The sequence below is a fragment of the Penaeus chinensis genome, chromosome 43 (genome assembly GCF_019202785.1).
Source record: "Penaeus chinensis breed Huanghai No. 1 chromosome 43, ASM1920278v2, whole genome shotgun sequence".
Classification (NCBI taxonomy): domain Eukaryota; kingdom Metazoa; phylum Arthropoda; class Malacostraca; order Decapoda; family Penaeidae; genus Penaeus; species Penaeus chinensis.
The window spans coordinates 15571735-15594234 of NC_061861.1; the positions used below are offsets into that span (position 1 = coordinate 15571735).

Consider the following 22500-nt stretch of genomic DNA (forward strand, 5'->3'; position numbering starts at 1 on the left):
CCTGGTTTGGCTCCTCCCCTTTCTCCGAACCTCGCGAGGAAACCCCAACTTCGAGTTTTCCTAGTGTTACCTGCCGCTTGCAACATTGATCGTGATTTGGCAACATTGTGTTTAACTTTAACAATATTGCTTTAAAAACTGGTAGGACGCATAAGGTTGAATGAGACAGAAAAACGTAAAGGAGTGAGTATTGCTGGAAAGTTTTAGAAAGATTTTATGAATATGTAAAGCGAAAGAACGTGACGGAGACTGTAGATAAAGAAATTGTATATAGAAAAAAAGTAAATATATATATATATAAAACGAAGAGTAGAGCGGAAGAGAATGAGAAGAAAATAAGGAGAATAAGAGGGAAGACAAAGAGAAATATGGAATAACGGATGATAACAATATGAGGGTGAGTGCAGCCTACATTATATGCAGTTAGATACATATCCCATCTCTCCTTTTTATTTACTCACTTACTTATCTTGGTTTACTCACTTGTTCACCTTGGTTTATTCATACATTCATACATACTTACTAACCTCGGTTTACTCAGTTATTTATAATTGACTCACTCTTTACAATCTACTTTGCTTCACACTCATTTACAGCTCATGGTTCACTCACTGACTCACCTTGGTTTACTAACTCGTCTTGATTTACTCACTGATACATATAGGTTTGCTCTTTTTTTTCTCGATTTGCTAATGTATCAAACTACTCATTTATCTTCATATACTCACTTACTCATCTTAGTTAAGTCACTCATCTTCATATACTGATCACTGATCTTATTCTTTATTCATACATCTTCATCTACCCATCCCTCTTGATTGACCCACTGACTCATCTTGCATACTCATATTCATACACTCACTTCTTCATCTTAGTTTACTTATTTATCTCTGCTCGCTTCTCTTTTTATCCTCAATGAATCATTTTGATGTATTTATCTTCATATACCCATTTACCTAATTAATTATCTCACCCTGCGTGGTTTGCTCACTCTTAATTGATTCACTGACTCATCTTCATATAACTACTTACTCAGATACGTTTACTCACTTGATTTAGATTTTCTGATTTACTCGTTTTGGTTTATCAGCTCAACATTGCATATGTTGCTTTACTCACTTGTTTTAGTTCACTCACTCAGAAATATTTACTTCGTTACCTACATCTTCCTTTTTTTCTCTCTCGCTTACCTTGTTTTCCTCGCCTTGTCCTCTAATTTTATTAATTTGTCTTAGTTCACTTAGTCTTCTCTGTTTACTGAATTAATCTTCGCAATTAATCTTCCTCTTCGTTCTCTTTCTTCTCACTCGCGGCCTCTCATCCTGTTAAATCCCTTACTTCACATACTTACTTTATCCTGTTGTATCACTTCTTCCATTTCTAATCTATGATTTCCATATTTATGAGACCCTCCGCCTTCCCTACACACTTAAGCTGAGCATATGATGAGTGACCATAATGAATCAGAGCGTAAATCAAGAATACTGAGCAACCGATGTTTGTGTTAACCAGGATGAGTAAGCATGTGTTGAGTAAACAAAATGAGTAGTGAGTAAATCAGAGTGTGAGCAAACCAAGATACTTGAGTAAACTAAGATAAGTAGGTGAGTATATAAACGCAAGTGAGTAAATTGTATAAGTGAGTATGAAAAGGTAAGCCAAGATGAGTCAGTGAGCAAACTATCAGCTGCAAGTGCGTAAGTCAAGGGAAGTAAGCAAACCAAACCAGTAGTTAGGAAATAAGGATGAGCAAGTGAACAAATTCTCATCCTGTTGTATCCTTTATTTTACTTGTTTCTTCCTTCCATTTCTAATCTATGATTTCCTTGTCTATGATCCCCCACACATTCTTTCTCTTCTTATAATCATATTTCTTTTTCAGAAAAAAAATCCACAAACATTGACTTATTTCCCCCCATCTCACCCAACCAGAAAGATCCTAACAGCATAAAAAAATAGGAAAATTCGTACGTAAACGTTGGCAGCGGCAACAAGCACTGGAATTTTTTTCTCAGACTCTGGGTTTTCCTTGCGAGGTTCGAGGGAGGGAACCGAGCCAGCCCGGACGGCCGTGTATAAAAGGAAGATTACGCGCCTCGAAGTCACACTAACATCCAGCGCTTTCAACATGAAGGTGAGTGCTTGCCTCACGTTATGACACACGTGGTGGAGGCTGTGGGTATTAATTTGGTGTCTATTCTTCATGTTAATTTACTTTATACATAAAGAATGCTAGGGATTTTTTGAAGATTTTCCTTTACTACAAAGGATAAGCTTTTCCACTGAAAATAAAGAGATAAACCATGAATTCACACAGACCAAATATCCATCGGAAAGATTTCTGACTTGATTTATTCATTTATTTTTACTTTTGGTCAAAGTTAATATCAATCTTGACACAGCCTCCTAATTCACAGGGTCTCGGAGTCATTCTGTGCAGCGTCCTGGCGGTGGTTTCAGCCCATGGAGGTAGACCTGGAGGCTTCCCTGGTGGAGTCCCCGGAGGCTTCCCTGGCGGAGTCCCCGGAGGCTTCCCTGGTGGAGTCCCCGGAGGTTTCCCTGGCGGAGTCCCTGGAGGTTTCCCTGCTGGACATCCCGGAGGCTTCCCTAGCGCCACAGCCCCACCCGCCACCTGTAGGCGCTGGTGCCGAACTCCAGAACAGCAAGTTTACTGCTGTGAAACGGCATTTGAACCCGAGGCGCCCGTCGGCACCAAGCCACTTAATTGCCCACGAGTCCGTGACACCTGCCCACCGGTACGTTTCGGTGGACAACCACCAGTAACCTGCTCCAGCGACTACAAGTGCGGCGGCCTTGACAAATGTTGCTTCGACAGGTGTTTGGGAGAACACGTGTGCAAGCCGCCTTCCTTCTATAACCAGTTTGGTTGAAAAGGAAAATTAAACTTATTTATTCATTCGTCTAGTGTCCATGAATAATAAATGTTTTCTAAAAACCTCATTCTATTTATTGGAAGTACCCAATCACTAAGCTTTGTGGTCCTCTTAACCGTTTGTGGTTCACTCATGCAAATACTTTGGTTTATTGTTTTTTATGTTGTTGTTTTTTTTAATTACGTTTATGTTTACTTTTGAGGTTAGAGTTTAGGCTCATTTTTGTTTACTCACTTGATCCCTTTTAGTTATTAGTTCATCTCAGCTCACTAACTCATCTTGGGTTACTCGCCTTGTTTTGCTCGCCCATTCTGGTTTATTTACAATCTGATTTTGCCATTTATCTATGATAGTTGATTAACTAGCTCACTTTCGTTTACTCTGTATCTCTGAATAGGCGTTAAGATACATGGTTATCTGTCGTCGCCTTGTTTTTTCCGTTGTCTTTATCACTTTTCAACTTATTCGCCTCTCTTTCTGCTTAAACATTTCTCCTGAGAGGTATCACTAACATTCTTCTCACTTCCTATACTCATATTGTATTACTCTGCATCTCCCTGGTTTGACCATAATATATTTGAATAAGCAATAAGATGCATAATAAGGTTTCGTACTTGATTCACTTACAATCATACATTTCATCGTCTACAAAGAAAAATGTCAGGTTAGTGCAGTTTATTTTGCCCGTAGGAGTTTAAATCAAAGCGCATTACAAATATGTTTAATCTTTTATCATTCCAGTTTATCATCTTACTATTTTGGAATTTCTCTCAAGCCATTTAATTATTTCTATATATTGTGGTTTATGAATGAAGAGGAGTTCACTGGAAGCGAAATTAAAAATGCATCAGCAAACTTACTCTTTCATCTTATTCATCTTCGGTATTTTTCTGCTCCATTTTTTTGTTGAATATGATAGCTCTTCGTTGACAACACTACATTTTTCTTTGTTCACCCATATTTAATTTCATGTAATTTATTAAACAAACAAATGTTGATTTGCTCTCGAGTTGAATCGAATGTACACTAGACTGTTTTGTCAGTGTTTATTCCTCAGCAAGGAAGACGAAAAACAGTACAAACAGTAACAAAGCCGTCAAATGCCAAACACTGGCGCAGATCCATACATGTATTAAGTACCAAAAATAAACCACACTCTTTGGTAACCAGCTACGCGTAAAATAATAATAATAATAAAAAAAAAATAATAATAATAATAATAATAATAATAATAATATTAAAAATAAAAAAAATAAAAATGAAATCAAGAATTGTTACTAACGAATTATCATTTTATAAAGAATATCAATATTAAAAATGGAAAACATCAGCAACACTGACAAAGGTCATATATACCCCTTAAAGTCAAGGTAACATAAATCAGTATATGAATTATCATTTAACAAATACTTACTAAAATTCTTCACTGAAACACAGGAATAAAATCGTCACTGAAAAAAGTTAATATTGTCAAAGAACATGAATGGAAAAAACTAGGCATCAGTAAAACACCGACCACTAATCTAAAAAAAAATCCAAGTCAATATACACACTTTACAAAGCACAAAACAATCATGTTGGAAACTGTACTCAAACAACACAAACTCTCGAACTAAATTATCATCAAAACAAAGCTGCCACAAGATAGTACACGAGTAAATAATAAATGAAGATGATTAAGTGAGCAAATCAATATGGGTGAGTACACTTAACAGAGTCAGTGTGTATATGAAGATGAGTGAACACGAGGTGAGTACACCAAGTTGAGTCAGTGAGTAAATCAAGGAGTGAGCAATCCAAAATGTGCGAGTAACTTAAGCTGAGCATATGATGAGTGACCATAATGAATCAGAGCGTAAATCAAGAATACTGACCAACCGATGTTTGTGTTAACCAGGATGAGTAAGCATGTGTTGAGTAAACAAAATGAGTAGTGAGTAAATCAGAGTGTGAGCAAACCAAGATACTTGAGTAAACTAAGATAAGTAGGTGAGTATATAAACGCAAGTGAGTAAATAGTATAAGTGAGTATGAAAAGGTAAGCCAAGATGAGTCAGTGAGCAAACTATCAGCTGCAAGTGCGTAAGTCAAGGGAAGTAAGCAAACCAAACCAGTAGTTAGGAAATAAGGATGAGCAAGTGAACAAATTCTCATCCTGTTGTATCCTTTATTTTACTTGTTTCTTCCTTCCATTTCTAATCTATGATTTCCTTGTCTATGATCCCCCACACATTCTTTCTCTTCTTATAGTCATATTTCTTTTTCAGAAAAAAAGATCCACAAACATTGACTCATTTCCCCCCATCTCATTCAACCATAAAGATCCTAACAGCATAAAAAAAATAGGAAAATTCGTACGTAAACGTTGGCAGCGGCAACAAGCACTGGATTTTTTTTTTTTTTTTTTTCTCATACTCTGGGTTTTCCTTGCGAGGTTCGAGGAAGGGAACCGAGCCAGCCCGGACGGCCGTGTATAAAAGGAAGATTACGTGCCTCGAAGTCACACTAACATCCAGCGCTTTCAACATGAAGGTGAGTGCTTGCCTCACGGTGTGACACACGTGGTGGAGGCTGTGGGTATTAATTTGGTGTCTATTCTTCATGTTAATTTACTTTATACATAAAGAATGCTAGGGAATTTTTGAAGATTTTCCTTTACTCCAAAGGATAAGCTTTTCCACTGAAAATAAAGAGATAAACCATGAATTCAAACAGACCAAATATCCATCGGAAAGATTTCTGACTTGATTTATTCTTTTATTTCTACTTCTGGTCAAAGTTAATATCAATCTTGACACAGCCTCCTAATTCACAGGGTCTCGGAGTCATTCTGTGCAGCGTCCTGGCGGTGGTTTCAGCCCACGGAGGTAGACCTGGAGGCTTTCCTGGCGGAGTCCCCGGGGGCTTCCCTGGCGGAGTCCCCGGAGGCTTCCCTGGTGGAGTCCCTGGAGGTTTCCCTGGCGGAGTCCCTGGAGGTTTCCCTGCTGGACATCCCGGAGGCTTCCCTAGCGCCACAGCCCCACCCGCCACCTGTAGGCGCTGGTGCCGAACTCCAGAACAGCAAGTTTACTGCTGTGAAACGGCATTTGAACCCGAGGCGCCCGTCGGCACCAAGCCACTTAATTGCCCACGAGTCCGTGACACCTGCCCACCGGTACGTTTCGGTGGACAACCACCAGTAACCTGCTCCAGCGACTACAAGTGCGGCGGCCTTGACAAGTGTTGCTTCGACAGGTGTTTGGGAGAACACGTGTGCAAGCCGCCTTCCTTCTATAACCAGTTCGGTTGAAAAGGAAAATTCTATGTATTTATTCATTCGTCTAGTGTCCATAAATAATAAATGTTTTCTAAAAACCTCATTCTATTTATTGGATGTACCCAACCACTAAGCTTTGTGGTCCTCTTAACCATTTGTGGTTCACTCATTCAATCACTTTGGTTTATTGTCTTTTATGGGTTTTTTTTTTCTTTTTTAATTACGTTTATGTTTACTTTTGAGGTTAGAGTTTAGGTTCATCTTTGTTTACTCACTTGATCCCTTTTAGTTATTAGTTCATCTCAGCTCACTAACTCATCTTGGGTTACTCGTCTTGTTTTGCTCGCCCATTCTGGTTTATTTACAATCTGATTTTGCCATTTATCTATGATAGTTGATTAACTAGCTCACTTTCGTTTACTCTATATCTCTGAATAGGCGTTAAGATACATGGTTATCTGTCGTCGCCTTGTTTTTTCCGTTATCTTTATCACTTTTCAACTTATTCGCCTCTTTTTCTGCTTCAACATTTCTCCTGAGAGGTATCACTAACATTCGTCTCACTTCCTATACTCATATTGTATTACTCGGCATATCTCTGGTTTGACCATAATCTACTTAAATAAGCAATAAGATACATAATAAGGTTTCGTACTTGATTCACTTACAATCATACCTTTCATCGTCTACAGAGACAGTTGATTTTGCCCGTAGGAGTTTATATCAAAGCGCTATACAATTAACTTTTATCATTCCAGTATATCATCTTACTATTTTGGAATGTCTCTCAAGCCATTTAATTATTTCTATATCTGTATTGCGGTTTATGAATGAAGAGGAGTTCAATGGAAGCGAAATTATAAATACATCAGCAAACTTACTCTTTCACCTAAGATGGTGCGATATCTTATTCATCTTCGGTACTGAGTTAAATTTTTCTACTAAATTTTTTGTTGAATATGATAGCTCTTCGTTGACAACACTACATTTTTCTTTGTTCACCCATATTTCATTTGATGTCATTTGTTGATTAAACAAACAAATGTTAATTTGCTCTCGAGATAAATTGAATGTACACTAGACTATTTTGTCAGTTTTTATTCCTCAGCAAGGAATACGAATAACAGTACAAACAGTTACAAAGCCGTCAAATGTCAAACAGTGGCGCAGATCCATACATGTATTAAGTAACAAAAGTAAACCACACTCTTTGGTAACCAGCTACGCGTAAAAAAAAAAAAAAAAAAAAAAAAAAAAAAAAAAAAAAAAAAAAAAAAAAAAAAAAAAAAAAAGGGTAAAGAATTGTTATTAACGATTTATCGTTTTATAAAGAATATCAATATTAAAACTGGGCAACATCAGCAACACTGACAAAGGTCATATATACCCTTAAATTCAAGGTAACATATATCAGTATATAAATCATTATTTAACAAATAGTTACTAAAATTCTTCACTGAAACACAAGAATAAAATCGTCGCTGAAAAAAAAAAGTTAATATTGTCAAAGAACATGAATGGAAAAAACTAGGCATCAACAAAACACCGGCCACTAACCTTAAAATATTTCCTAGTCAATATACACACTTTACAAAGCACAAAACAATCATGTTGGAAACTACTGAAACAACACAAACTCTCGAACTAAATAATCATCAAAACAAAGCTTCCACAAGATAGTACACGAGTAAATAATAATTGAAGATAAGAGAACAAATCAATATGGGTGAGTACACTTAACAGAGTCAGTGTGTATATGAAGATGAGTGAACACGAGGTGAGTACACCTAGTTGAGTCAGTGAGTAAATCAAGAAAAGTGAGCAATCCAAGATGTGCGAGTAACTTAAGCTGAGTATTTGATGAGTGACCATGATGAATCAGAGCATAAATTAGAATACTGACCAACCCGAGATGTTTGTGTTAACCAGGATGAGTAAGCATGTGTTGAGTAAACAAAATGAGTAGTGAGTAAATCAGAGTGTGAGCAAACCAAGATACTTGAGTAAAGATAAGTATGTGAGCATATAAAAGCAAGTGAGTAAATAGTATAAGTGAGTATGAAAAGGTAAGCCAAGATGAGTCAGTGAGCAAACTATCAGCTGCAAGTGCGTAAGTCAAGGGAAGTAAGCAAACTAAACCAGTAGTTAGGAAATAAGGATGAGCAAGTGAACAAATTCTCATCCTGTTGTATCCTTTACTTTACTTACTTGTTTCTTCCTTCCATTTCTAATATATGATTTCCTTGTCTATGATCCCCCACACATTCTTTCTCTTCTTATAATCATATTTCTTTTTCAGAAAAAAACAAAACACAAACATTGTCTCATTTCCCCCCATCTCATCCAACCATAAAGATCGTAACCGCATAAAAAACAGGAAAATTCGTACGTAAACGTTGGCAGCGGCAACAAGCACTGGATTTTTTTTCTCAGACTCTGGGTTTTCCTTGCGAGGTTCGAGGGAGGGAGCCGAGCCAGCCCGGACGGCCGTGTATAAAAGGAGGATTACGCGCCTCGAAGTCACACTAACATCCAGCGCTTTCGACATGAAGGTGAGTGCTTGCCTCACGTTGTGACACACGTGGTGGAGGCTGTGGGTATTAATTTGGTGTCTATTCTTCATGTTAATTTACTTTATACATAAAGAATGCTAGGGAATTTTTGAAGATTTTCCTTTACTCCAAAGGATAAGCTTTTCCACTGAAAATAAAGAGATAAACCATGAATTCATACAGACCAAATATCCATCGGAAAGATTTCTGACTTGATTTATTCTTTTATTTGTACTTTTGGTCAAAGTTAATATCAATCTTGACACAGCCTCCTAATTCACAGGGTCTCGGAGTCATTCTGTGCAGCGTCCTGGCGGTGGTTTCAGCCCATGGAGGTAGACCTGGAGGCTTCCCTGGAGGAGTCCCCGGAGGCTTCCCTGGTGGAGTCTCTGGAGGTTTCCCTGGCGGAGTCCCTGGAGGTTTCCCTGGCGGAGTCCCTGGAGGTTTCCCTGCTGGACATCCCGGAGGCTTCCCTAGCGCCACAGCCCCACCCGCCACCTGTAGGCGCTGGTGCCGAACTCCAGAACAGCAAGTTTACTGCTGTGAAACGGCATTTGAACCCGAGGCGCCCGTCGGCACCAAGCCACTTAATTGCCCACGAGTCCGTGACACCTGCCCACCGGTACGTTTCGGTGGACAACCACCAGTAACCTGCTCCAGCGACTACAAGTGCGGCGGCCTTGACAAGTGTTGTTTCGACAGGTGTTTGGGAGAACACGTGTGCAAGCCGCCTTCCTTCTATAACCAGTTCGGTTGAAAAGGAAAATTCTACGTATTTATTCATTCGTCTAGTGTCCATAAATAATAAATGTTTTCTAAAAACCTCATTCTATTTATTGGATGTACCCAACCACTAAGCTTTGTGGTCCTCTTAACCATTTGTGGTTCACTCATTCAATCACTTTGGTATATTGTTTTTTATGTTTTATTTTATTATTTTTTTTTTTTTCATTTACCTACGTTTACGTTTACTTCTGAGGTTAGAGTTTAGGTTCATCTTTGTTTACACACTTGATCCCTTTTAGTTATTAGTTCATCTCAGCTCACTAACTCATCTCGGGTTACTCGCCTTGTTTTGCTCGCCCATTCTGGTTTATTTACAATCTGATTTTGCCATTTATCTATGATAGTTGATTAACTAGCTCACTTTCGTTTACTCTATATCTCTGAATAGGCGTTAAGATACATGGTTATCTGTCGTCGCCTTGTTTTTCCGTTATCTTTATCACTTTTCAACTTATTCGCCTCTTTTTCTGCTTCAACATTTCTCCTGAGAGGTATCACTAACATTCGTCTCACTTCCTATACTCATATTGTATTACTCGGCATATCTCTGGTTTGACCATAATCTACTTAAATAAGCAATAAGATACATAATAAGGTTTCGTACTTGATTCACTTACAATCATACCTTTCATCGTCTACAGAGACAGTTGATTTTGCCCGTAGGAGTTTATATCAAAGCGCTATACAATTTACTTTTATCATTCCAGTATATCATCTTACTATTTTGGAATGTCTCTCAAGCCATTTAATTATTTCTATATCTATATTGCGGTTTATGAATGAAGAGGAGTTCAATGGAAGCGAAATTATAAATACATCAGCAAACTTACTCTTTCACCTAAGATGGTGCGATATCTTATTCATCTTCGGTACTGAGTTAAATTTTTCTACTAAATTTTTTGTTGAATATGATAGCTCTTCGTTGACAACACTACATTTTTCTTTGTTCACCCATATTTCATTTGATGTCATTTGTTGATTAAACAAACAAATGTTAATTTGCTCTCGAGATAAATTGAATGTACACTAGACTATTTTGTCAGTTTTTATTCCTCAGCAAGGAATACGAATAACAGTACAAACAGTTACAAATCCGTCAAATGTCAAACAGTGGCGCAGATCCATACATGTATTAAGTAACAAAAGTAAACCACACTCTTTGGTAACCAGCTACGTGTAAAAAAAAAAAAAAAAAAAAAAAAAAAAAAAAAAAAAAAAAAAAAAAAAAAAAAAAAAAAAAAAAAAAAAAAAAAAAAAGGTAAAGAATTGTTATTAACGATTTATCGTTTTATAAAGAATATCAATATTAAAACTGGGCAACATCAGCAACACTGACAAAGGTCATATATACCCTTAAATTCAAGGTAACATATATCAGTATATAAATCATTATTTAACAAATAGTTACTAAAATTCTTCACTGAAACACAAGAATAAAATCGTCGCTGAAAAAAAAAAGTTAATATTGTCAAAGAACATGAATGGAAAAAACTAGGCATCAACAAAACACCGGCCACTAACCTTAAAATATTTCCTAGTCAATATACACACTTTACAAAGCACAAAACAATCATGTTGGAAACTACTGAAACAACACAACCTCTCGAACTAAATTATCATCAAAACAAAGCTTCCACAAGATAGTACACGAGTAAGTGATAATTGAAGATGATTAAGTGAGCAAATCAATATGGGTGAGTACACTTAACAGAGTCAGTGTGTATATGAAGATGAGTGAACACGAGATGAGTACACCAAGTTGAGTCAGTGAGTAAATCAAGAAAAGTGAGCAATCCAAAAGGTGCGAGTAACTTAAGCTAAGCATATGATGAGTGACCATGATGAATCAGAGCGTAAATCAAGAATACTGAGCAACCGTTGTTTGTGTTAACCAGGATGAGTAAGCATGTGTTGAGTAAACAAAATGAGTAGTGAGTAAATCAGAGTGTGAGCAAACCAAGATACTTGAGTAAACTAAGATAAGTAGGTGAATATATAAACGCAAGTGAGTAAATAGTATAAGTGAGTATGAAAAGGTAAGCCAAGATGAGTCAGTGAGCAAACTATCAGCTGCAAGTGCGTGAGTCAAGAAAAGTAAGCAAACCAACCAGAAGTCAGGAAGCAAGGATGAGCAAGTGAACAAATTCTCATCTTGTTGTATCCTTTACTTTACTTACTTGTTTCTTCCTTCCATTTCTAATCTATGATTTCCTTGTCTATGATCCCCCACACATTCTTTCTCTTCTTGTAATCATATTTCTTTTTCAGAACAAAAAATCCACAAACATTGACTCATTTCCCCCCCATCTCATCAAACCATAAAGATCCTAACAGCATAAAAAAATAGGAAAATTCGTACGTAAACGTTGGCAGCGGCAGACTCTGGGTTTTCCTTGCGAGGTTCGAGGAAGGGAGCCGAGCTAATCCGGACGGCCGTGTATAAAAGGAGGATTACGCGCCTCGAAGTCACACTAACATCCAGCGCTTTCAACATGAAGGTGAGTGCTTGCCTCACGTTGTGACACACGTGGTGGAGGCTGTGGGTATTAATTTGGTGTCTATTCTTCATGTTAATTTACTTTATACATAAAGAATGCTAGGGATTTTTTGAAGATTTTCCTTTACTACAAAGGATAAGCTTTTCCACTGAAAATAAAGAGATAAACCATGAATTCATACAGACCAAATATCCATCGGAAAGATTTCTGACTTGATTTATTCTTTTATTTGTACTTTTGGTCAAAGTTAATATCAATCTTGACACAGCCTCCTAATTCACAGGGTCTCGGAGTCATTCTGTGCAGCGTCCTGGCGGTGGTTTCAGCCCATGGAGGTAGACCTGGAGGCTTCCCTGGAGGAGTCCCGGGAGGCTTCCCTGGTGGAGTCTCTGGAGGTTTCCCTGGCGGAGTCCCTGGAGGTTTCCCTGGCGGAGTCCCTGGAGGTTTCCCTGCTGGACATCCCGGAGGCTTCCCTAGCGCCACAGCCCCACCCGCCACCTGTAGGCGCTAGTGCCGAACTCCAGAACAACAAGTTTACTGCTGCGAAACGGCATTTGAACCCGAGGCGCCCGTCGGCACCAAGCCACTTAACTGCCCACGAGTCCGTGACACCTGCCCACCGGTACGTTTCGGTGGACAAGCACCAGTAACCTGCTCCAGCGACTACAAGTGCGGCGGCCTTGACAAGTGTTGCTTCGACAGGTGTTTGGGAGAACACGTGTGCAAGCCGCCTTCCTTCTATAACCAGTTCGGTTGAAAAGGAAAATTCTACGTATTTATTCATTCGTCTAGTGTCCATGACTAATAAATGTTTTCTAAAAACCTGATTTTATATACTGGATGTACCTTTTGTGGTTTGTTCATTCAATCACTTTGGTTTACTAGCTTTTTATTTATGTTCTCTCGTTTAATTATTTGGGGATTAGAATTGGTTATATCATAGCAAAGCGTTATCCAAACGTGTTTATATGTGTCTGTAATCAAATTCAGTTAGCTCTAAAAGTGGTTGGGGTGTGGCTCATGAGGGGGGGGGGGGGGCAAGACAGACCTTGAGGAGGGCAGAGTCCCCCCCCCCCCCTCCACAGCTGACGCCTCTGACGGATGTATAGGAGCAAATGAACAATTTACAGGAAGCGAAATTACAAATACGTCAGCAAACCTACTATTTCATCTAAGAAGGAGGTATATCTTTTTCATCTTTGGAACGGAGTAAGATTTTCTTGCTATGTTTTTGTTGAACAGGATAGTTACCTCTTCATTGAAAGTACTGCATTTTTCTTTGTTTATACATTAATTTCATATTATTTGCTAATTCTAAAAATATATGCATTTTTGTTGATTTTCTCTTGAGTTTCAGCGCTAGATTAATATATATTTTCAACTGATTTTATGCTGTAAATAAAAACTTATTTTCCGTCTTTGTATTTTTGGATAAAATAGCTCCGTAGTTCCGAACTCACTCTTTTGCTTCATCAAATGTGTTGTTGACAAATGTGATATCTGCAAGGCCTACAGTTTCTATCCAGGGATCGTATTTGATAAATACCCTGAAGAACATTTTCTATGTTTATTCTTCAGAAAGATAGCCGAATAAGAGCATTGCAAAGCTGTTAAATGTTAACACTGACGTATATCCATACATGTATTAAGTAACAGAAATACACAGTGCTCTTTGGCAACCACCTACGCGTAATAATAATAATGATAAAAAGCTCGAGAACTTGTATTAATGTCTTATCATTTTAAAAAGAACATCAGTATTGAAACCTGGCAGCAACACTGGCAAAGGGCATACGTTACCTTTTAAATTCAAGGTGAAAATGATCAATATACAAGTTACAAAAATGTTTTTCACTGAAACAAGAATAAAAATCGTCACTGAAAAATGGTCAATATTGTTAAAGAACATGAAGGAAAAAGAGGGGACATCAACAAAACACCGGCCACCAATCCATAAGTATTTCCTAGTCAATATACACACTTTACAAACCGCAAAACAATCATGTTGGAAACAGTTCTCAAACAACACAAACTCTCAAACCAAATTATCATCAAAACAAAGCTGCCACAAGATAGTACACGAGTAAATGATAATTGAAGATGATTAAGTGAGCAAATCAATATGGGTGAGTACACTTAACAGAGTCAGTGTGTATATAAAGATGAGTGAGCACGAGATGAGTACACCAAGCTGAGTCAATGAGTAAATCAAGAAGAGTAAGCAATCCAAGATATGCAAGCAAGTTAAGCTGAGCATGTAATGAGTGCCCAGGATGAGTCAGTCCAGAAATTCAGAAGACTGAGCAACCCGAGATGTTTGTGTTATCCAGGATGAGTGAGCATGTGTTGAGTAAACAAAATGAGTCTGTGATTAAACCAAGGTGTGAGCAAATCAAGATACTTGTGTAAATACAGTAAAATAGGTAGGTGAATGTATAAAAGTAAGTAAGTGTATGAGGATGAGAAGGCAAGATGAGTCAGTGAGTAAACCATTATTTGTAAGTGCGTAAGTCAAGACGAGTAAGTATATCAACCACAATGAGTCAGGAAACAAGAATGAGTATGAGAACAAACCATGATAAAGTAAATAGTAAAGTTGAGTGAGTAAACTAAGATGAATAAAAAGGTAAACTGAGATGAGAACGTCTGTAAACATGATGAATAAACCCTAGTAAACAGGTCAGTATACCAAGAGTAAGGGAACCAGGTTGAATGAGACAAAGTCAAGATAACCGAGTAAGCCAAGATAAGTACATGAGTGAACCAAAGTGGATGAGAATAACCAAGACGAATAAGTAGAACATGAAGTGTGAGTGAACCAAGGATGAATAAATAAACAAAAGATGAGCAAATGAACCCAAGATGAGTAAATAAACCTAGGCTGAGTAAATGAACCCAAGATGAGTAAATAAACCAAAGGTGAGTAAATGAACCCAAGATGAGTAAATAAACCAAAGGTGAGTAAATGAACCCAAGATGAGTGAGTATATTAATAGGAGAGATGGAAAACCCTGTCAGTCAGACATACAGACCGTACATTCCATCCTTTGTTATCACTTCATCTTCCTCTTCGTTCTCTTTCGTCTCTCGCATCCTGTTGTATTTTTACACATGCCCTTTGTTGTCTCTTTTACCTTCCATTTCTAATCTATGATTTCCTTATCTATGACCCCCCCCCCCCCTCCCCTCCCTACATTCTTTCTGTTTATAGATTCATTAAATAATATAAAATCTCCACAAGCATTAACTTCATATATATGTGTATAAATATGTATACATATATATAACATTATATAGGTATGGATATACATTTGAATATATAAATATATATATAGTATATATTATGTATATATATGCATATTCAAAAGCGCACACACACAAATATATGTGTGTGTGCGTTGGGGGCTGCAACAAGCACTGTTCTCAGACTGGGGTTTCCTTGCGAGGTTCGAGGAAGGGAACCGAACCAGCCCGGACGGCCGTGTATAAAAGGAAGATTACGCGCCTCGAAGTCACACTAACATTCAGCGCTTTCAACATGAAGGTAAGTGCTTGCCTCACGTTTTGAGACATGAGGTGGACGCTGTGCTATGGTTGTGGTAGATCTTGTATTAATTTGGTGTCTTGTTTCATGTCAATTAACTTCATACATAAAGAATGCTAGGGGATGTTTGTCTTCAAGATTTTATTTTATTTCAAAGGATAAGCTTAGTGTTTTCCACTGAAGATAAAGAGATCAACAGTGAATTCAGACCAACCGGAAATATTTATGTTTTTTATTTAATCATCTATTTCTCTATTTCTAATTCTGGTCAAAGTCAATATCAATCTTGACACAGCCTCCTAATTTACAGGGTCTCGGAGTCATTCTGTGCTGCGTCCTGGCGGTGGTTTCAGCCCATGGAGGTAGACCCGGAGGCTTTCCTGGCGGAGTCCCCGGAGGTTTCCCTGGCGGAGTCCCCGGAGGCTTCCCTGGAGGCTTCCCTGGCGGAGTCCCTGGAGGTTTCCCTGGCGGAGTCCCTGGAGGCTTCCCTAGCGCCACAGCCCCACCCGCCACCTGTAGGCGCTGGTGCCGAACTCCAGAACAGCAAGTTTACTGCTGTGAAACGGCATTTGAACCCGAGGCGCCCGTCGGCACCAAGCCACTTAACTGCCCACGAGTCCGTGACACCTGCCCACCGGTACGTTTCGGTGGACAAGCACCAGTAACCTGCTCCAGCGACTACAAGTGCGGCGGCCTTGACAAGTGTTGCTTCGACAGGTGTTTGGGAGAACACGTGTGCAAGCCGCCTTCCTTCTATAACCAGTTCGGTTGAAAAGAAGAATTCTACGTATTTATTCATTCGTCTAGTGTTCATGAATAATAATTGTTTTCTAAAATCCTCATTTTATTATGATTATGAATAAGCGATAAGATATATGGTTATCTCAGTGTCTTAATTTTCCGTGTATTTATTTCTGCCTAAACAATTCTTCATCTGTTTACTCATTCTTGTAGCTACCTATACTTATTATCTTATTATATTGTCTTATTCTGTATCTCTGGTTAGATCATGGTATACTTAAATAAACAATAAGATACAAAACAGAATCACACTTAGGCCCGTATCCCTAGTTTGTCCCGAACCCGAACCCGAACCTGAACCCGAACCTTTGGGATTGTGTTCGTGTTCGTGAAACAGCAGCATGACATTGAGCGCGGGAATTTCTGAAAGCCCCGGATGTAAACACATCGCTGGCTACGCATATTTCGCTTGTTTTATTGTGGAAGATTTGGGATTCAGGATGTGTATATTTTGTTTCTTCACTGACAAAAATAATGTTTCTGTTAATAAAAATACGAAAGACTTCTTTGAATCAAAGCGATGAGGCAAGATATGTCTCCGCCACGAAGTTCGCGGACAAAAATTGCTGTAAACATTCCAATAATTTTCAACGTTCATAACGGTCTTCAGAAAGTTATCGTATATGTTTCCTCTCAACTTTTCATGTTTGATATTAATTAGAATATTAACACTAAACTTAACCATGCTCAAGAAAGGGTTGGAAGGACTTTCACAAAATGAACTGATAATCCTTGAACATCATACGGCAAGCTTAATGCACCCGAAACTTTCAGCCTCGTCCGAAGAGGAACTTGTGAAGAGTTCGAAACGTGACGATTCATATTCTTTTCTTACTGTGGCTGTTTTCCTTTTCATGTCGGCCCAAAGTTCCAGCAGTACTGGAAGGGAAGGGACTAGCAATTCATGAAACGGAGATTATGGTTTAGGTTCGGTACGTACTAGGGACATGGGCCTTATTCATAGCTTTCATCGTTTATATCTAAAAGTGCAAAATCATTTTAGCTAATTTTAGTTTGTAGGAGATTCTATCAAACCATTATATCCATTTTTAACATCTATACACACGCGCGCGCACACACATATCTTGTTGCATTACTGCAAAAAAGTCCCTCGACACGATATTGTATTCTACTAAGATTTCTTTAAAAAATAAAACCTGTTCGGCTTAAGGAAATCCCAAGGAAATCCACCTTCGGTCACAGAAACGGAAATACCAATTTTATCCCATTTCTTTTATTCTGAAATCATATAGAAGTAAAGTTTTTTTTTGTTTTGTTTAATATTAGCAATAATATAAATAAGATCATGACTGGATTTTCTCTTTTACTAACTCATTTAACATCTGAGGCCAATTTTACTCCGTTATCCTACTAATTACGAATCAACAGTAATCACAAAGTAGATATAATAAAAACAGTAGTGAGACGGGAGCGAGGCAGCCAACAGTCTGGCGGAAACTTATCGGCGCTGAACTGCCATCAATTTTCCCAAATCCGCGCAGGAAGAGTCATGGTCTATCTGCAATACTCAGTGGGAAAAAATGCAATATGGATTCAGCATTTATCTGAATTCAGTTATCCAGCATTGCAACCTTCAACTTCCGGGTAGAAACAAGATTTTAATGTCCAGCACTGATACGGGACGAGTGTTTTGATGCGTCTGAAGGTTGGTGATCACGAACCCCGTTTACGCCCGTAACTTCCTCTCCCATTTAATTGAGAAATAAGTTACTTAACTATTCATAGATCTCTTAGGTAATTATCTTAATATTCTCTACTAGTTCTGACACTAAATTCCGCAATATTATTATGCCTTCAAAAGAAATAATACGTAAATAATCATTTAGGTGGGCTTTGGCAATTCTGCCTCGCTCTCTGCATGGTCAAAACTTTTTAAAAATTATAATCAATACCTCTTAATCAAATGTCGAATCAGTATTGTGTTCGACCGTAATACAAATATGTTTATTTGTTTAACATTCCGGTATATTATTTTCCTATTTTGGAATGTACCTGAACCACATTGTCGTTTCTGGATGAATTTGAGGAAATGAACAGTTCACTGGAAGCAAAATCAGAGCTGCATCAGTAAACTTACTCTCTCGTTCATTTGAGATGAAGGTATGATATCTTAATCAGATCTCCTTGCTGTTTCTGTTGAGTAAGAGTTTCCCCTTGCCATCGACAACATTTTTCTTAGTTTACCCAAAGCTTAATTCATATATATGTGTGTGTGTGTGTGTGTGTGTGTGTGTGTGTGTGTGTGTGTGTGTGTGTGTGTGTGTGTGCGTGCATATATATATACATACATACATATATATATATATATATATATATATGTGTGTGTGTGTGTGTGTGTGTGTGAGGATGTGTATATATATGTTTGTATGTATATAATATATATATATGTATATATATATTTGAATATATATACACCTATATATAAATATACACATACATACACACACACACATATATATTTGTCTTTTTGATTTTAATATATATAATATATATATATTTGTCTTTTTAATTCTAATTGACGATGTGCATTAGATCAGCGTTTCATAATTTCATTTGATTTTATACAGTACAATAAAAACTTTTTTTTATATATATTCTTCCATTGTGACTAGTATCACAGTAAATATACCACGAGACTCCCGTGGTACAGAATTTCAGTTCGACTCCGTGGGGTCAATATTATATACATTAGATAATATTTCATGATTATACAGTATATGATATGGTATGTATATATATATATATATATATATATGTATATATGTGTGTGTCTGTGTGTAAAAATGTATATATACAAATATATATATACACACACATGTGTGTATATATGTGTATATATCCATATATTACAGACATATGCGCACACACAAATATGTATATGTATACATATATTTGTATGCATGTATGCAATATTTGCCAATGATGCCGTAGCATGAACCATGGTCAAATTAGTACATACCTAAGTAGAACTAGCTAACCATAACCGAAACCCAAACATGGTACAGTTTCGGATTTATATTTCAGTACACTTGCTAGGTCCCATTTTGTACATCTGGCAACAACTTCGATGTAAACATAAAGGGAATATTTTTTATTATTATTATTATTTTTTTTTTTTTAATGAATGAGGCGAAAACAGTAGGCTCTTGTAACAAAGAGTGTGATTGGTAGAATATAAATAACTAGCAAGTGGACTAATATCTATTTTTTTTTTTAAATATATAAGCCATTTGATCTTTCATCTTATTCAAGTAAGTGATAATAAAACATGTTGCATAACTTATCGTTTACTATATAGTGGGTTATATTTCAAATACAATTCCTTAGAAATGTTTATATATATATATATATATATATATATATAGTATAGGCTAATCTAAGTAATGAAGTGCCTGATTTTTTTTTTTTTCTCTTTTTTTACCAGAACCAAAAACCGATTCAGTAAACAGAAAACATACTGTACAATATTCTTTATTATAGAACATTAGCTGAAAGCAAAACAGTAGTAGGGCTGCAGTGAATATATAGATGATTTATCACTGTGTATGCGCGCGCGCGCGCGCGGGTGTGTGTGTGTGTGTGTGGCATTAATGGAAATACAAATTTAAAGTATTTTTAATTCGTTCCGGTTATTCTAAATACGCTTCATCTTGTGTTAAAACATGATAAATCATAGTTTTCCATGCTGTTATTCCATAAATCTTTGGGTTTTTATGAAGAGACGCATCCACATTCAAACAGCTAAGCAAGAAAATACCCGTTTGCTTGTTTCAACTCGAACAACTACTAGCTGGATGGTTCCAAGGAGAGTTAATATCAAAAGTATAAGGACCTACTCCTTATACATGTGCCTTATATCTGATATATTTGAAAAAAAAATCATGCTAATTTTCTTGAAATAGGATTTAATCTTGCTCTTTACGTTTATCTACCATCTATGCGGCGTTCACTTTCCTTCTATTTATAGTATATGCGTAGGGTAGATGGCATTAGCATATCAAACCTTCACTGCAAAATTCTTATTCATGATTTTGATATGGTTATGATAGAAATAATCATTTCCTGGTGTGTGGAAAGTTACCTAAACGCTTGTTTGTTCACCAGGAACTTTAGTAATTTGCAGAAAGAGGAACCATCTAGTTTATATTCTGCCAATCACACTCCTTATTGCAAACAGCCTAGGGTTTTCGCGTCATACATAAAATTACCATATACTCTATGTTTACATCGAAGTTGTTGTCAGATGTACAAAAGTGGGACCCAGCAAGTGTATTGACATATAATTCCGGAACTGTACATAATGGATTAAAAGTGCCTAAGAATCATAAATGGCGCCCGCTGAATGGCTCATTTACCAGAGCGCCAAAATTACCCTTTACCGGCAACCATCCCAGTTAAAGTGGTAAAGTCGATTTACGCTCGTTTCCCCTAAAAGGCGATTACCACCTAGTGAATCTCAATTTACCACCTTTGGTAAACGAGCAGGTAAATGCCGTACGACCGTATGCAAGGCTAATAGAATACAAAGTTTGTTCTGGCTGTATCAATACTCGCTGTTACTGGATATGTCTTCACATTCAGTGGCACGCCAGTAATATCAGTTTGATCTATATCTTTAGTAAATATCATTTTCCAGTATTCATGATTTCTTCTGTAGATGCCATGGTCCACTGTTATATTATTTTATTCTGTTCACACAAAGAACTTAGCCATCAATCTCCCCTGTTTAATATTTTCCTCTATTTTTTTGAAAAACAAATATTTTAAAAATATAATAGGCCTAATGTATAAAATACTAAAGTAATGGGGAGATCAGGTGAGATCACAGAGCCTACTAATCAACTTGTGTGCAACATAGTTCACAAAAAATAAAAATGTTGATAGTACAGTCCTTTACTCCAATGAAATATATCACGTCTGTATCCACGGACTTCAATTGGCGATGGCGTCATAACCTACACGTACTAAGGCAGATTAAATCACTTATATTCTCTTGATCTTTATCATATGTTAAGATAGGTTAGCGAGTATGGTCAAAGCAGAGAAACGTATTAACATATAAAGAATTTAAGTCAAGGGATAGAGAAAGAATGAAAAAAGGAAACATTCAATGGGTAAAAATAAAGAAAAAAGAGGAAGGGTGTATGAATTGAGATGTGTGAATAATGCTAATTAATTATTTAGCGAGTTGAAAAATGTAACGAGGACGAATAAGTGAATTAGCTAAAAGTAATATATTACTAAATTAAATTATAAGAAAACCAAGAAAAGTGAGAAAAGCGCGACGAGAAAGTAATTACCCATGATGAGTAAATAAGACGGATTAAGTGAGTAAACAAAGATGAACCTGAAATCCAGAACCCCAAAAAGTAAACGAAAACACCAAGACGAATAAACCAAGGTCATTAGATGAGTAAACTCCAAGGTGAAATCAATGAAATCACGCTTTGAGAAAACACTTTATTAGTCACGGATTCTCCATTGAATCAGTAATTACTTCCAAATTTCCTTTTCAGTTAAAAAAGTTATAGAAGGAAGGCGGCTTGCACACGTGTTCTCCCAGACACCTGTCAAAGCAGCACTTGTCAATGCCGCCGCACTTGTAGTCGCTGGAGCAGGTTACTGGTGCTAGTCCACCGAAACGTACCGGTGGGCAGGTGTCACGGACTCGTGGGCAGTCAAGTATCTTGGTGCCCACGGGTGCCTCGGGTTCAAAGCTTGTCTCGCAGCAATAAGCAGCCCTCTCTGGAGTTCGACACCAGCGCCTGCAGGTGGCGGGTGGGGCTGTGATGCTAGGGAAGCCTCCAGGAAATCCACCAGGGAAGCCTCCTGGTCGAATGCCGTGCCTACTCTGAGCCGATGCCACCGCCAGGACGCAGAACAGAATGACTCCGAGACCCTGGGAATTACGAAACTGGGTCAGGAAAGAGTTCACAGCCTACAGAGGTTCATGACAGAAATAAATAGGCTGTTTAAGTGGACCGAACTCGTCGAATTTTTTTTTTTTTTTTCGGTCGGTCTCACCTTTTTTATGCTTCCCTTTGAGAGATCTCAAAAATGATTAAAAATAATTGTTCCCTATATATTTTGCATCAAGTCACAAGTAATAAAATAAAATAAAGCATTATTTTACTAGCTATCTAAATCC

At 37.5% G+C, this 22500-nt stretch overlaps 6 protein-coding genes across 6 annotated transcripts in view; 4 read left to right on the forward strand and 2 right to left on the reverse strand.

Annotated features, from left to right (window-relative positions):
• LOC125024564 overlaps positions 1-121 on the reverse strand; it is a 952-nt gene extending 831 nt beyond the window's left edge. The window contains exon 1 of the mRNA XM_047612367.1: positions 1-121. This exon is cut by the window's left edge and continues 68 nt beyond it. Coding sequence (XP_047468323.1) covers positions 1-106 — 106 coding nt within the window. The 5' untranslated portion in view covers positions 107-121.
• Positions 122-1984: 1863 nt separating this feature from the next.
• Positions 1985-2956, forward strand: LOC125024569 (small cysteine and glycine repeat-containing protein 2-like). The gene is made up of 2 exons (XM_047612371.1): positions 1985-2134; positions 2418-2956. The coding sequence occupies exons 1-2, from the start codon at positions 2129-2131 to the stop codon at positions 2889-2891; spliced, it is 480 nt and encodes a 159-aa protein (XP_047468327.1). The 5' UTR covers positions 1985-2128; the 3' UTR covers positions 2892-2956.
• Positions 2957-5324: 2368 nt separating this feature from the next.
• LOC125024565 (small cysteine and glycine repeat-containing protein 2-like) lies at positions 5325-6248 on the forward strand. Its single transcript, XM_047612368.1, has 2 exons — positions 5325-5426; positions 5710-6248. Exons 1-2 carry the CDS (start codon positions 5421-5423, stop codon positions 6181-6183), a joined length of 480 nt encoding a protein of 159 aa, XP_047468324.1. The 5' UTR covers positions 5325-5420; the 3' UTR covers positions 6184-6248.
• A 2332-nt stretch (positions 6249-8580) lies between these two features.
• On the forward strand, positions 8581-9524 carry LOC125024566 (small cysteine and glycine repeat-containing protein 2-like). Its single transcript, XM_047612369.1, has 2 exons — positions 8581-8702; positions 8986-9524. The coding sequence occupies exons 1-2, from the start codon at positions 8697-8699 to the stop codon at positions 9457-9459; spliced, it is 480 nt and encodes a 159-aa protein (XP_047468325.1). The 5' UTR covers positions 8581-8696; the 3' UTR covers positions 9460-9524.
• Positions 9525-11880: 2356 nt separating this feature from the next.
• On the forward strand, positions 11881-16577 carry LOC125024568 (small cysteine and glycine repeat-containing protein 2-like). Its single transcript, XM_047612370.1, has 3 exons — positions 11881-11986; positions 12270-12453; positions 16013-16577. Exons 1-3 carry the CDS (start codon positions 11981-11983, stop codon positions 16300-16302), a joined length of 480 nt encoding a protein of 159 aa, XP_047468326.1. The 5' UTR covers positions 11881-11980; the 3' UTR covers positions 16303-16577.
• A 5220-nt stretch (positions 16578-21797) lies between these two features.
• The window catches only part of LOC125024570, a 1884-nt gene continuing 1181 nt past the window's right edge, over positions 21798-22500 (reverse strand). Inside the window, exon 2 of the mRNA XM_047612372.1 lies at positions 21798-22251. Within this exon, the coding sequence (XP_047468328.1) occupies positions 21865-22251 (387 nt within the window). The 3' untranslated portion in view covers positions 21798-21864. The remainder of the gene's footprint in view (positions 22252-22500) is intronic.

What these genes read in the sequence shown, in the direction of transcription:
- LOC125024568 (XM_047612370.1), top strand. An exon ending in CCCTGCTGGACATCCCGGAG is followed by an intron (nt 12,454 to 16,012) that starts GCTTCCCTAGCG and finishes GAGTCCCTGGAG; the next exon opens with GCTTCCCTAGCGCCACAGCC.